General features: G+C 43.4%; 1 protein-coding gene across 1 annotated transcript in view; it reads left to right on the top strand.

Moving 5' to 3' along the window:
• LOC126260031 (zinc finger protein 567-like) overlaps nt 1-15,084 on the top strand; it is a 165,793-nt gene that overhangs the window by 40,605 nt on the left and 110,104 nt on the right. Inside the window, exon 2 of the mRNA XM_049957203.1 lies at nt 11,679-11,923. Within this exon, the coding sequence (XP_049813160.1) occupies nt 11,679-11,923 (245 nt within the window). The remainder of the gene's footprint in view (nt 1-11,678; nt 11,924-15,084) is intronic.

Here is a 15,084-nt window from a genome sequence, read left to right as displayed (position 1 = left end):
CCATCAATGAATTTACTTACGACTAAGTTAAACGTATGGGCAAAATAAGGGATCATCTTCTTTTCGCCAAACGTGTCCCAATCGAATTTCATAGCAGAGCTGTCAAGCTTATCGCTCTTCCAGTGAGGTACAACAATGTGTTCTGTCAGCTCAAAACCAGCTGTTCCGCTGAGGAGTTGTCTTATCTCGAAAGTGAGTAGTAACGCCCACGAATGATGCGTTTTACATTGTTTCTGTCCAGGCATCTTATGTAATGCAGTAGTTCTTAGCATTCTGTATGCATGTTTCAAAAAATGTCTCTAATTGCCTCAGACTTATCATCATTGGTGGTTTTAATTATGTTTCGGCTTGTTACCTTTTACATTGGATACTGCGACAATGAGAATGACTTATACTACTCTGTGACTGTCGCGTATAATTCAGTGGAGATTATTTGTAGTAAATGAGAATCTTGCAATCTTCATATTCTGACCTACTTCATCAAAAGTACATATATCACGAGGATAACAATACAAGTAGCACTGCGCGAATTACGAGACTCGACGCGTCGAAGAACATAGCTTAAATTGCTGCAGACGAAACGAGCATGAATCATATGTCCAGAACTCTTTCTTAAAAATTACGTTCCTGATTATGCGTTTATCACCATTTCAGAACATTTAGAGTAGCTTATTATGCAGCAACCAAACAATATTGCTTTTAATTACTTTGAATAAAGCTTTCCTTGAAATTCTCTCCCTTATTTTACGGTTTTCGGGTACGGTATGTGGTTAGGCAGCGAATCTAACGCTACAGCTTAAATTATTGCGAGTGAAACAAGCAGCAATCATGATACTCTTTCCTAAAATTACTTTAGTGTTATCTACGACTGTAACGTTTTTGGACTATATAATCTTGTTTATACTGTTTATGAAAATTACTTTTTTTTTTACGAATATGTTACGATTATCGAGGATGTATTTAGGCAGGAACATAACGCTACAGGCACAACTTCAAAATTTTTATCTGTCAAGCAGGGATCATATTTTACAGTCCCCTTTGTTAAAATTTGTTCCCGTTTTTTACTAATAGACCACAGCTTTGGAGTTTTGTTGGGCAGGAACGTAAGAGTACAGCTTATATTGGTGCAATTGAAGAGATCTTTCAAATGGTTCAAATGGCTCTGAGCACTATGGGAATGGGACTTAACATCTATGGTCATCAGCCCCCTAGAACTTAGAACTACTTAAACCTAACTAACCTAAGGACAGCACACACATCCATGCCCGAGGCAGGATTCGAACCTGCGACCGTAGCAGTCGCGCGGCTCCAGACTGAGCACCTAGAACCGCTAGACCACCACGGCCGGCTGAAGAGATCTTTAATCATATTTACAGTTAACAAGTTCAATTCTTCTGAGTGAAAGAAGCAGCGATCATATTTATAGTATTCTTTGTTCAATTTCTTGCCGGCCGGTGTGGCCGAGCGGTTCTAGGCGATTCAGTCTGGAACCGCGCGACCGCTATGGTTGCAGGTTCGAATCATGCCTCGAGCATGGATGTGTGTGATGTTCTTAGGTTAACAAACTGCCTATTGGCTTCTGTCTCGGGTTCTTCGGCCGACGTTCATCTAATGATTTTTCTGACGTTTCGCCAGCCACTAGTGCTGGCGAAACGTCAGAAAAATCATTAGATGAACGTCTGCCGAAGAACCCGAGACAGAAGCCAATAGGCAGTTTCTCAACAAGTGGCCACGAAAGCCTTAACAATTTTGTTCTTAGGTTAGTTAGGTTTAAGTAGTTCTAAGTTCTTGGGCACTGATGACCTCAGGTTTTAAGTCCCGTAGTGCTCAGAGCCATTTGAACCATTTGTTCAATTCCTTTCCAATTTTTTTTACGAAAACGCCGCTACTTTAGAGTATATTATTAGCAGAAATATCAGAGGATAATAATATGCACATGACGTTTCACTTACGAATATTCCACATTATGACGCTGCACAATTGTTATTCTCAATACAGTTGACGGCTAAAATACAGTTAAAGAGGATGGAAGCATTATGAAATCATCTTAATTTGCATGTTAGCACTTTTTTCATATCATTCACTTATGGACCACAAGAAAAATGATTAAACTTAAACGCCTTTGTGCGTGCTCTAATTATTCTACAATTTATCCGCACTGTCTGTATAGGAGTGATATGTAGGGGGTTGTAGTATGTTCCTAGGGCCTAATTTAAAGCCGGTTCTTGAAACTGTATTAGTAGACTTTCTTGGGATAGTTAACCGTCTGTTTTCAAGATCCTGCCAGTTCAGTCGTTTCACTAGTCCTATTTGTCATATTTGGTTTGGGTCCAAACTACTTGAGCAATATTCTGGGATGGGTCACGCGCGTGATTTGTCAGTAACTCCATTGTAGACTGATTGCATTTCCCTAGCATCCTACCAATAAACTGAAGTCTGCTACCTGCTTTACTCATGACTAAGCCTATGTGATCGTTCCACCTTGTGTCCCTAATAAGTGTTACACCCAAGTATTTGTATGACTGCATATTACAACGGTGACTCACTAAAATTATCATGATACTTTCGTTTTGTCAAGTGCACAATTTTTCATTTTTGAACATTTATAACAAGCTGCCAGTCATTGCACCACTCTGAAATCTTATCAAGGACTCATTGAATATTTTTGCATCTTTGTTCAGACTTTACTTTTTCATCATCTGTGAAGAGTCCGTGTTTACTATGAATATTGATCGCAAGATCATTAATATGGAACATGAACTGCAAGGACCCAACAAACATTCTTGGGATACACCGGAAGTTACTTCTAAATTTGTCAACATGCTGTACTCTTCGCTACCAAGAAATCCACAGTCCTGTCACATACACTCCTGGAAATGGAAAAAAGAACACATTGACACCGGTGTGTCAGACCCACCATACTTGCTCCGGACACTGCGAGAGGGTTGTACAAGCAATGATCACACGCACGGCACAGCGGACACACCAGGAACCGCGGTGTTGGCCGTCGAATGGCGCTAGCTGCGCAGCATTTGTGCACCGCCGCCGTCAGTGTCAGCCAGTTTGCCGTGGCATACGGAGCTCCATCGCAGTCTTTAACACTGGTAGCATGCCGCGACAGCGTGGACGTGAACCGTATGTGCAGTTGACGGACTTGGAGCGAGGGCGTATAGTGGGCATGCGGGAGGCCGGGTGGACGTACCGCCGAATTGCTCAACACGTGGGGCGTGAGGTCTCCACAGTACATCGATGTTGTCGCCAGTGGTCGGCGGAAGGTGCACGTGCCCGTCGACCTGGGACCGGACCGCAGCGACGCACGGATGCACACCAAGACCGTAGGATCCTACGCAGTGCCGTAGGGGACCGCACCGCCACTTCCCAGCAAATTAGGGACACTGTTGCTCCTGGGGTATCGGCGAGGACCATTCGCAACCGTCTCCATGAAGCTGGGCTACGGTCCCGCACACCGTTAGGCCGTCTTCCGCTCACGCCCCAACATCGTGCAGCCCGCCTCCAGTGGTGTCGCGACAGGCGTGAATGGAGGGACGAATGGAGACGTGTCGTCTTCAGCGATGAGAGTCGCTTCTGCCTTGGTGCCAATGATGGTCGTATGCGTGTTTGGCGCCGTGCAGGTGAGCGCCACAATCAGGACTGCACACGACCGAGGCACACAGGGCCAACACCCGGCATCATGGTGTGGGGAGCGATCTCCTACACTGGCCGTACACCACTGGTGATCGTCGAGGGGACACTGAATGGTGCACGGTACATCCAAACCGTCATCGAACCCATCGTTCTACCATTCCTAGACCGGCAAGGGAACTGGCTGTTCCAACAGGACAATGCACGTCCGCATGTATCCCGTGCCACCCAACGTGCTCTAGAAGGTGTAAGTCAACTACCCTGGCCAGCAAGATCTCCGGATCTGTCCCCCATTGAGCATGTTTGGGACTGGATGAAGCGTCGTCTCACGCGGTCTGCACGTCCAGCACGAACGCTGGTCCAACTGAGGCGCCAGGTGGAAATGGCATGGCAAGCCGTTCCACAGGACTACATCCAGCATCTCTACGATCGTCTCCATGGGAGAATAGCAGCCTGCATTGCTGCGAAAGGTGGATATACACTGTACTAGTGCCGACATTGTGCATGCTCTGTTGCCTGTGTCTATGTGCCTGTGGTTCTGTCGGTGTGATCATGTGATGTATCTGACCCCAGGAATGTGTCAATAAAGTTTCCCCTTCCTGGGACAATGAATTCACGGTGTTCTTATTTCAATTTCCAGGAGTGTATTTTGACTGATACCCATATGATCGTACTTCTGATAGTAAGTGTAGATGTGGTACTGAGTCAAGTGCTTTTTGGAAACCGAGAAATACTGCATTTGCATGACTGACTTGATCCATGGCTTTAAGGATGCCATGGATGGTATCATACTGTTAGAGATAACTCAATATGTTTGAACTCAGAATGTGGTGGAAGATTCAACAACAAATCGTTGTGAAGGATATTGGGCGGTAGTTTCGTAGATCACTTCTACTACTCTTATTATGTGCTTGTGTTGTGTGTCCTTTCTTCCAACAACTGGGCACAATTTTTTTTGTGTGATTTGTGACAGATTATTGTTATCTCAGTTAATCTCAAGTAATGTGCGCACACGTAAAAGCCGCACGCATTAGCAGTGCATCACCCGCGAGAGTGCGCCGCGAAAGAGAAATTCTGTGAACATGCGATAGAGCGGCCACAGGTGAGTGCCTGTTTAGATCCTGCCTCGCCAAGCTACGCTCGCACTGAGCTTTCTCCCTACCCACTGGTGAATCCCTCATCCACCCTTCCTCCACACCAGAGCCTTATCATGTACCTGGCCCTCGTTCGACCGGTGCTAGAACATGCGGCCGTGGCGTGGGGTAAAGCAGCTGTGAAGCACATTGTAACGCTGCAGCGCATCCATAACAGGGCGCGGCGAATCGCGCTGCACAAGCCGCTTCGTTTTTCAATGAGACTGCTGCACGAGGAAGCAGGCACCCCCTTCCTGCGGGATTGCTTCCGCCAGACAGCCAGGGTGTTCTATAACAATGCAGAACACTCTAGCAGCCGCGTAATTCATGGGCTGGGCTACCAGATCCACCACAGGCCAACAACTTGTTGGCCCCACCTACTGCGGGAGTAGTGTCTTTCGCAGTGCCGATGCAGACAACAAGAGCCTCTCTACGACCAGAGACACTCACAGAGGTCAACTCAGACAGTTAGGCCAACACGACAACTCATAGGTCTACGCAGGAATAGCACCTAGGCTGCTTACCCTGCCTATACGCCTGGCTGCTTGCTTACATTTGCCTTATCTTATTGTGTTCAGTGTATGCTATGGTGATTGGCGTACATGCCCCATTCTAAAGTTGCACTTACGTTATTGGTTGTGTTGTGTGTCCAAGTTACAACACAACTGACAACAAGTGTGGGACCGTTCTCTGCACAATTTTCACTCTCTGGTTGGTCCTCCGTTGCATCTATGAAGTCTGATGGTGCTACTGATGAGAGTTGTTACGCTGGATGGCTGATCTGCAAGGGGTTCTTACTGAGGTGTTGCAGAATCTCAGTCAACAGCAGGAGGTGCTCACCACAGCACAATCAAACCCAGGGATTGCAAATGCTTGCCTCTGTTTTGGTCAGCTTGGCTCCGTCTCAGTCTATACCACTTGCTGCATCGTCCCTTGCACCTCCTGTTTTAACTGTCACTACACCGCTCATTTATACTCTGGTGTTTCCGGCTTATGATGAGTCTGTTGAAGAATGAGAAGCCTAGGAAAATTTGTAACATGTGTGACCTGCTTTCAGATATACCGTGAATGAACGCACATCACTGCTGCTCAAGTTGAGTTCTATCGGTGTCGCAAGAAACTAGGTCATTCCTATAAGACTAGGGCAGCTGAGCTTCAAGGCTTAAGCTATCATTGTCACTTTGTCAGTGATGTACATAAGTAGTCATACCCTGACCAAATGATTTGTTCGGTTGGCCCCTGTTTGTGAATGGGCCCTTCCGTGTGAAAACTCCTCCTCCTCTGACATTCTGACAATTGCACAGTCAGTGGACCATTTGCCACCAGTGCAACAAAATGGGCCACATTGCTGATGTGGATGTTAATTTTATCGGCAATCTCCGTTGCATCCAATAAGCTTTTTATTGACGTCAAGGTTTTTCGGAAGGTTTTGTACATGCAATTTGACACTGGTGCTGCCGTGTCACTACTCAACTTGCAAATATACAATAGGCAACTACAATAAAAAAAGCATTCTGATGTTAAGTTGTTTCTCAGCCCAGTCACATGTAAATCAGTGGTTCTCGACTCACTTTTCTGGTGGTGAACAATGCACACACCAAAAATTTGTTTGATTTGGATTCTTTTAACCTTTTTGGGTTTACAATTTCCGATGAAGTTAATCTCGTCTGTTATCAAATGCCTTACATAAAACTCATCTCTTTATGCTCTGAATTTACCACCCTGTGTTCTGCGGGTTTGGGTTGTGCCAATAATTTCAAAGCCCACATCTCCATGAAACCTTCGGTCAGACCCTGTTTCTGTTGGGCTCACCTGGTACAGATGGGACTCTGTGACCAAGTCAAGGCAGAGCTCCAGCAACTCACGGCCTCCGGGGTCATCCAACTGATTGCGTCAAGTGAAAAGACTACCCCATTAGTCATTCTTGATTGTTACCACACCTTTTGGCTTGTCTCAGTACTTGCAGTTACCATTTGGTGGGGCCAGCACTCCCTACGGTTTCTTGAACAACTCACGAGGTCTGTGCCAGCTACCTGCATAATATTGTGGTCTTTTGCTCCTGCACTGCTGAACATCTCAACGATTTACATAGACTCTTATTTGGTGTTACAGGTCGTCGGATTTAAAATGCAATTTGGAAAAGTGCCGCATCCTTCAGCTTTCTGTTGTTTACCTCGGATTCGAGGTCTCTAGTTCTGGTATCAAACCCCTTTGTCAGAATATGTTTGCCATTGTGGCTCTTCCACATCTTGCACCGGTCAAGGAATTCCAGGGTTTATAGGTAAGATTGCTTATTATCATCATCAGTTGTGTCGTTGCACAACTGTTACGTGCCTTACTGCATAAGGGGATGTCTTTCCACTGGTGGCAGGTGTGTAAAGCGATGTTTTCCAAACTGAAGTCTGTTGCAATCTGCATTGCGCGATGTTAACTCAAATATTCTGATGACTCTGAACAGCCTATTGTACACATGATGAAGACGCTAAATTTGGCTCAGACTAGATATTTACAATTAGAGAAAGAAGCCCTCACCATTGTTTATGCCTTAAAGAAGTTTAATGTTTTCTTGTATGGCGTAAAATCCCATATCATTACAAGCCATTAATTTTGCTGTATAACCCCTCAGCATCATTGCCAACTATGGTGAATTGCCTTCAATATTGGGCGCAGTTTGTCTCTTGGTACAACTATGAGATTAACTTCAGTTCCACGGCTAAACATGTGAATGGTGACTTGCCCTCCCGTATTCCTGCTGGTCTGGACCCAGTTTTTGATTGGGAGGAGTTACTCTGTTTCCATATTGATGAATGCGCTCAACAAACTGTCAATGGTTTTCCAGTCACTAGTGTTTGGGTTGCACTGGTAGTGCTACTGATCTGATATTACAGAAAGTGATACATTGTGTACAACATGGCTGATCTGAGGTACCTCCGTTACAGGCATCTGACCTCCTCTGTAAATACTATCTGTTTTAGCATCGTTTCTCTGTCATTGATGTTGTTATGCTCTGTGATACGGATTATTCAGCTTCATGTGTGCCTTCTTTAAGGCCTCAGAACACCTTACATATGTCTTCACTTCACCCGTTAATCTAATCTCGTCTATATGTAACAACTGTTCATCAGACCAACCATTCATCACAGCTGAAGTTTCCAAGTCCTCCACAAATGCACGCACATCCTCAGATGCCTTGCCAGAAAATGGAATAAGCAAACTTTCGGCAGCTGGATCAATCTCCTGGTCCCTAGGCAACGACGACTGATCCAATGCGGTTTTGTGCTCACTTCTAGACGTTAGTTCATTTCTCAACTGCGTATTGTCTGCAGTCAGTTGTGTTACCTTTTCCATCAAAATCCGCACCGCATCTGGTTCCAACATACCTTGCGTTCTTGACTCTGCCATTGTGTTGCTTTCATTTCGAGTTAGTCCCAAAACAAAACGATTAAGTACAAAAATAATCTGATTCCTTACACCTCAGTACCATCATACTCAGTAACATCATCCTCAATTTAAAACAAAAGTAATTAAACGCCACAAAACAATGTTACTCCCTAAGCATACTAACACATACTCTGACAACAAAATAATATGCCCAAGCAAAACATCTACAATGTGGCTTGCCAGAAGCTGTACTCGAAGAAACAAAAAAGAAAGAAATGTTCAACACTCAAAAACTGGTCAAAACTCACCACATCTTGTGACTGTAATTCAGGCGGTGGGCTCGAACGTCATACTATACAGACGACGTCCGCTATTCTGACACCAAATGTAATGGCGACCTCTGCCACCGAATGTATCGGGATGACCAAATGTAGTGGGAAGACACCAAATGTAGTGGATGGGTGCGAGGAGGTGCCATATTAAAACTCGGTAAGAACTTTCCGAATGTTTTATTGTTTCCACTACAGTGCTCCATTCACCTAGGTCAGCGTTACAGGGTCCCGCAATGCTGAGGCCACCGCCCCAGTGCAACATGCTGTGTAGAGCCGGCACTGTACGCCAGCTGCAGAGTTCTGGTTATGTCAGGATGGCTGCTCCACCGTTCTTGTTGTTTCCATGCTGCTCCGTTGGGAGCCTGTATGCCGGCTCAGCTGCTGCTTCTTCCTCCCTGGCGTAGCTGAGAACGCAGCGGCAATGACCGCCCGTGATCTGGCGTCCGAATCTGCGACCCTCGCCTTGGAAAGTCTCCAGCGTGTGTTGGGAGCCAAGACGACTGCCCGCGGTCGCGAGCCAAAGAGTGGCCCGCCCTGGCTGGCTGCGGACCCCGCGTCGGCCTCAGAGGGTCGAACTGATGACCCGCCGTGGACTGGGACACTGGTGCCCCATCAGTTGCTGCGTGAAGCCAGGTGGTGTGATACGCCCCACCGTCCAGGAGAGCTGCCACACTTGAATGAATCTTGTTAGAAAACGGCACCTATTTATACTCGGCTGTGCACCTCTGTTTTCCTAACGCGCCGCTCCAAGTCACGTACTCCCCACACCTCGGTTGTGCCATTGGGCCACTTCTGCCTATAATTTGCGCCATGCATACCACTGTGTTTACTCTTTTCAGCGGTTTGGTGGCCCTGTGGGCTCCATTCCACTTCCCAACCACTGGTCAGCATAACTTACTGCAATCTGGCCTGCACCTGGCTGTGACTTGTGCGTTCCGAAATATTAGACCAAATCTAACTTCCCTATCTTAAACTGTGGTGCCACTACAGAATGATGATTTACTGTCTACAGATTGAAAACCAAATTGATGCATTGTTAAGCCAAAATGATTTCAATTTCGAGTAGATAATATGTATGTGATAGCATTACAGCAATCAAACTTAGCTGTAGACAAAAAACAAAGTAAAAGAAAGGAAGAAAATATATAGAGTTATGTAAATTGTGAGCATGTAGCAGTTGTTTTCATGAAGAAACTGTAAGCTCACCAGCCAAAATATTCGCCAGCTGCTTTAAACAGTGCACTGGTCACTTGAGAGTGCTGCAGGTAGTTTGGAAGTGCTGCAGGTAGTTTGGAGCTGAACTGCTACCGGGCCTCTACTGCTGACAGTGTGCTTATGCTAGTTGGTTGTATCGAATCATTGCAGCAAGGTGGGTTAAACAAACTTTGAGACAATACAGAAAAGAGCTGTTTTGCAATTTTGTCATATGATGACATGTTTGGAGACCGTGGCTGTTATTTGAAGACAGATGGTGATGGTGTTGAGACAGCAACCAGCCACAAATTTATTTTCAGTTCCTTTATGCAAAGGGTACCGTTACCAGTTTCAAATTGTTATGAAGCTGTGTTGCGGGATGCAGTTCTGTGATAAGAATTTGATAGAGCACTGAAAGTCCTAAATTTGACCCGAGTACCTTGAATAGGTGACATTCCTTCATAATTATTAAGTTTCTTGAGAGAAACAGCCATGATAGAATTGTTCCAACTGGTATGTAGAATATATGGGACAGGTTAAATACCCTCAGATTTCAAGAAGAACATTCCAAATAAGACAGGTGCTGATTTTGTGAATATTACTGAACAAACTGTCAGTTTAATAAATCTTGGATGCAAAAATTAATCTATAAAGGAATGGAACAATTGGAGAAAGTTAACACGTGAGACAGGATTGTGGTGCATTTAATTATATACTGGACAAGTAGTAAGGGAACCAAGGAGAAATATGAAAAGGGCATTAAAGTTCACAGAGGAGAAATAAAACCTTAATGGATTGCCAGTCACATTGTAGTTCTTTCAGAGAAGGCTAAGGACCTCTAAGATTAGTTAAAAGGAATAGAAATTGATTTGAAATGGTGTTACATGTTGTTAAATTAAGTCAGGTGGTGCAAAAGGAAATGAGGCACTGAAAGTAATAGACAAGTTTTAGTACTTAGATAGTAAGGTAACTGACACTGGCAGAAGTAAGGAGGACATGAAATTTGTTCTTGCATCAGCAAGAAAATCCCCTCCCCCCCCCCCCCCCCAAATAAATAAATAAATAAATAAATGTTAAACTTAAATGTTAGGGGGCCTTTTCTAAAAGTAATTGTCTTCCTTACATTGAAGTGAAATGTGGGCAGTAAACAACAGAGAAAAAAAAGAATAGAGTTGTTTCAAATGTGGTGCTACATAAGAACTGTTATGATAACATTGGTAGATCAAGAGCTAGAATATCACATTGGATCCCTCCCCCCATGAAATCTTGGTTGTGATGACAGACTGATCTGTGCTTAGCCCAAAGTCTGGGTTTGGTTGGAAGGTAGTAAAGTGATTTAGGGGTGACTAAGCCAACAAATGCAAATGCCAGATAAAGGTTTTGGTAACAGATTGACCTGTAGCGCTGTCTAATGTTTATGTTCGTGCCAGATGAACTTCAGTTTGCCATATGTAATGCACTTTTCGTCATGAAAACTAAAACTGCAAGGTAAATTCAGAAAATGCATATCAGGTATTGGAAAAGCCTGAAGATTATTTTGATACATAATCTGAAGATTATTTTGATACATAATGACATATCTTGCATGTAAATTACTAAAAATGCTAGAGGGATCCACTATGTGACTTTTACCAGATCAATTAACATTTTACCAAATGTTCTTTTAAAAGTACTCATTTTTGCACCACAAATGAAATAATGTATACACCATTATCTGAGTATAGCTTGTCATTATTTTCCTGCATGATATTCATCATATCCTTTTTCAATTACCTTTTAAAATAAACTTAAGGGTACTTTGATTATATAACAATGATACTTTTGTGAACCATATAAGTTGTATAGTAACTACTAATATATGTGGAACCAAGGAGATTCTTGTATTAGATGTGTGTTCTTAGTCAAATAAATGTTTGTCTCAAACAGAATAATTATGAACTGAAAAAACATAAACATTAGCTAACATCTGAAGTCACAATTTTATTTGTACTTGCAGGTGTCGCCAGTGGGTTGTCAACTGTGGGAGGGATGATCTACTGGAGAAGACTGCTGAGCAGCTGAGCAAATTTCTTTTATGTGCTGAGCACTTTGAACCACATTGGTTTCTTAACAAGTACAGGACAGCATTTATTCGTTCAGGCCAACCAGTTCCTACTATATTTTACAACAATCTTGCTGAGTTTGTTCCCAAATCGGTCAGAAAACTGTGTCAGCTCAGAACTGAGACATCTCATGTGTCAGGTAATTGTGAAACTTTGAAACAAAACTTTCAGTATGAAATAAATGATTAAATAATATTAAAAGTTTAATTAGAATTTTGTGAGCTTCATAAGTAAATTTACTGTATCCTATTTTACGGTGTGTTGAAAATTATTCACAGCTTTCATTTCATGATCCCATATTGTCCATAGTTACTACTGAAGTAGGTATCTATTTTCTGGTTACTTTGTTTTTATAATAGCTGTTCTCAACACAAAGGTTACTAGCTGTGCTCTTATTGACTACATTTATGTCCTTGCCTTCCTCCAACTGTTGAACTGACTCCCTCATCCAGTAATAGCATCATCAACAGTTTCAAGTGGTCTTGGAACTGTGAGACAACAGAGCATTTTCCACAATAATGCATCTTTCCCAGAGGTTTTGACAGAAAAAATCCTAGGAATGACTGAGCAGGGTGTCTGCAGGCCATGAAAATAATGACAAGGCACTGAAATTGAGGGGTGGTCGTGAATTTTGTTTTGTGTGTCAGGAGTGGTTCTAGAACAGAGTAGGAAGTTGGGAGTAGCAGGTTAGTGCTACCCTCAGAAATGTTGTCTCTGCTATTTAAATTGCATTTTAAAGGTGTTAAGAACACTCAGAGCAAAATTGATTTCTCGCTACCCAAAACTTTTCCCATGCCATATTTGTACTACTTGTGGTCTGTAACTTGCCATCTATAGAGTGGGGAGACTCGGGAAAGCGAACAGCTTTTCTTGCGAGAAGAGGTGGAGTGCAAGGGAGAATGTGCTCTGCCTCCATATACTTTAAGTATACAGTGCAGGCAATAAACACATGCTTGTACTTTGAGATTCCACAAAAAAGTCATGAAAGATCATGAACTTGATCCTCTGAAAATCTGTAGACCTCCCTGCCTCAGTTCAGAGCTTGGGGACCTTTGGATTTGTTCTTGTCCACTCAGGCTTACATTTTGATGAAACATCTTAACTTTCTCCATGACATCTTTTTTAATGGTTCATTTTTTGCAATTAATTTGTTAGTGGGATGATAGGAATTTCAAGTTTGTTATTGTAATGGTGTTGTGTTTGTGTAGATTGCTATGCTGACACCAGTGTTTCAGGATGGCCTCTTCTACCCTCAGAACAATAGGTGTGGGAGGCTGTGGGGATGGAACTTTCAGTATGATGACGAGTGTGTAGTCTTGACTGCTAACTCATTAAAACATTCTTTGTTATTTGATGCTTTTCATACAGTAGTATGTGACAGTGACCCAGGTGCCGAATGTGATCAATGGTAGCAAGCGAGTCAGCCAAAGAGGCAGAGGGGGGAGACAGTGTGACAGCAATCAGCAGCAACAGGTGCCTTGCTGATGCTTGATGGGTGCCCATTTCACAGCATGGCAGGCTTATGGCTGAACTGGCCCACTCTACTCGTGGCCCGAGTAATCTGGCAAGGAGCTGCAGATGCACCGAGTCAAACTCGGGACCCTCAAAGGCCAGCCGGAGCGCTAGCGGTAGCATCTGGTGAAAGACCTCAATTCAGCAATACTGGTTAGATTCCCGGAACTGTCGAGGCTGGCCAACAGCTCATAGACACGTCGCCTCACCTAGTTGTTGGAGCCAATTGAAGGTGCTGTAGCTGTTCAGCTTCACATCCGACTGATGGCTGTTGCAGAGACAGCACTGGACAAATGCATGGTGCCAATGGAATGAAACTGTGGGCTTAATTGGGGGCATATATAGTTACCTGATTGGACATGTTGCGATAGGGGTTCGGTTCACCTAATGTAGCTGGGTATGAAACATCGCTTTACATCACAGTGTGTAGCAATCCAGCTTGCCAGTACGGTAGACCACTGTGCTGCAGAATGTTATGTCAATATTATTGCCATGCCCATCGGCAGGTAGCTGTCCTTTACACCCCAGGGCTGGTTGCTGTGAGCTTGCCGAGACTGGTGCCACAACACTCCTCCTTCCTTGTGTAGTACACATTTCTGTCGCTAGGCTTGTATAGCGCAACTCATTGCCAGTTCAGTGCTGCCTGTGGTGTCAACCTGGCTTATTCTGTTCATCTGCAGTGATTGTTTTTGCCAGCACTGTTTTCTTCTTGCTTTGTTTTTTATGATGGCAAGTTTAAGTGAACAGAATGCAGTTATGAAATTTTTTGTTTTTTACTTGGTAAAAATGCTGCTGAACTGTTTTAATGTTGAAAACACCTTACCAAGATGATGCTATGGAAAAACTCAAGTATACTAGTGGCTTGCTCAATTTAAAAATGGCGACATGACAGTTGTTGATGTACCTCGTTCTGGATGTCATTCAACTGGCTGAATCGACGAAAATGTTGAAAAAAATGTAGAGCTAGTGCTTACAGACTGTCAGACCACCAGTCAGACCTTTTATATGGAAGTTTTAAGAAGATTGCACACCAGTGTTCATCTAAAAAGACCCAATTTGTGGGAGACAGGAGACCAATTCTTCTGCCACAACAATGCCCCTGCACACACAGCCATCTTTGTTAGACAGTTTTTGGCTAAAAAATAGCGTGGTTCCTCTGCCCCACGTACCTTACTCACCTGACCAGGGTCCATGCGTCTTTTTCTTATTTCCACGCATGAAAAGGGGCACGAAAGGACACTGATTTGACAATATTGAAAAAGTCAAGTAAAAAATAGGGGAGAAGGTATCAGCCATTTCTAAAGATAACTACAAAAAATCTTTTGAGCAGTGGAAGCACCAGTGGGACAAATTTATTGGTTGTAATGGAGAATATTTTGAAGGGGATAAGGTTGTTCTGTAAGCAATTTCAAAATTTATAGCTGTTAAAGAATAATTCTTTTTATTTTTTTCCTCCTTGCACTTGGGTCCATTTTATTTTATACTCTGTAGTTTGTGTCACTGAGTCTCCAGGGGAAATGCTTAGTCTGTGTTGTTGCTCACCCATTTGACAGCAGTATCAAGCCATCTCGTAGGGATAGAGTTTTAGGACTCTAGGAAGTGTTGTCCAATTATATCTTAGTCCTCCAATTATATCTTCTTACTCTTGTTTGACTTATCAATATGTTACAGAAAATTACTGAATTGCATAGTCCCCACATTGTAGTTTATATATCAGCGTCCTTGGGAAAAAATGGTCAAGATTGTGAAAGTATGTACTTAACCAGTGTTTAAAATCTGAAGTGCTTC

Source organism: Schistocerca nitens, chromosome 5 (genome assembly GCF_023898315.1).
Source record: "Schistocerca nitens isolate TAMUIC-IGC-003100 chromosome 5, iqSchNite1.1, whole genome shotgun sequence".
Lineage (NCBI taxonomy): Eukaryota > Metazoa > Arthropoda > Insecta > Orthoptera > Acrididae > Schistocerca > Schistocerca nitens.
The sequence above is the reverse complement of the archived record's forward strand: the minus strand, read 5'-3'. Positions and strand labels throughout refer to the sequence as shown.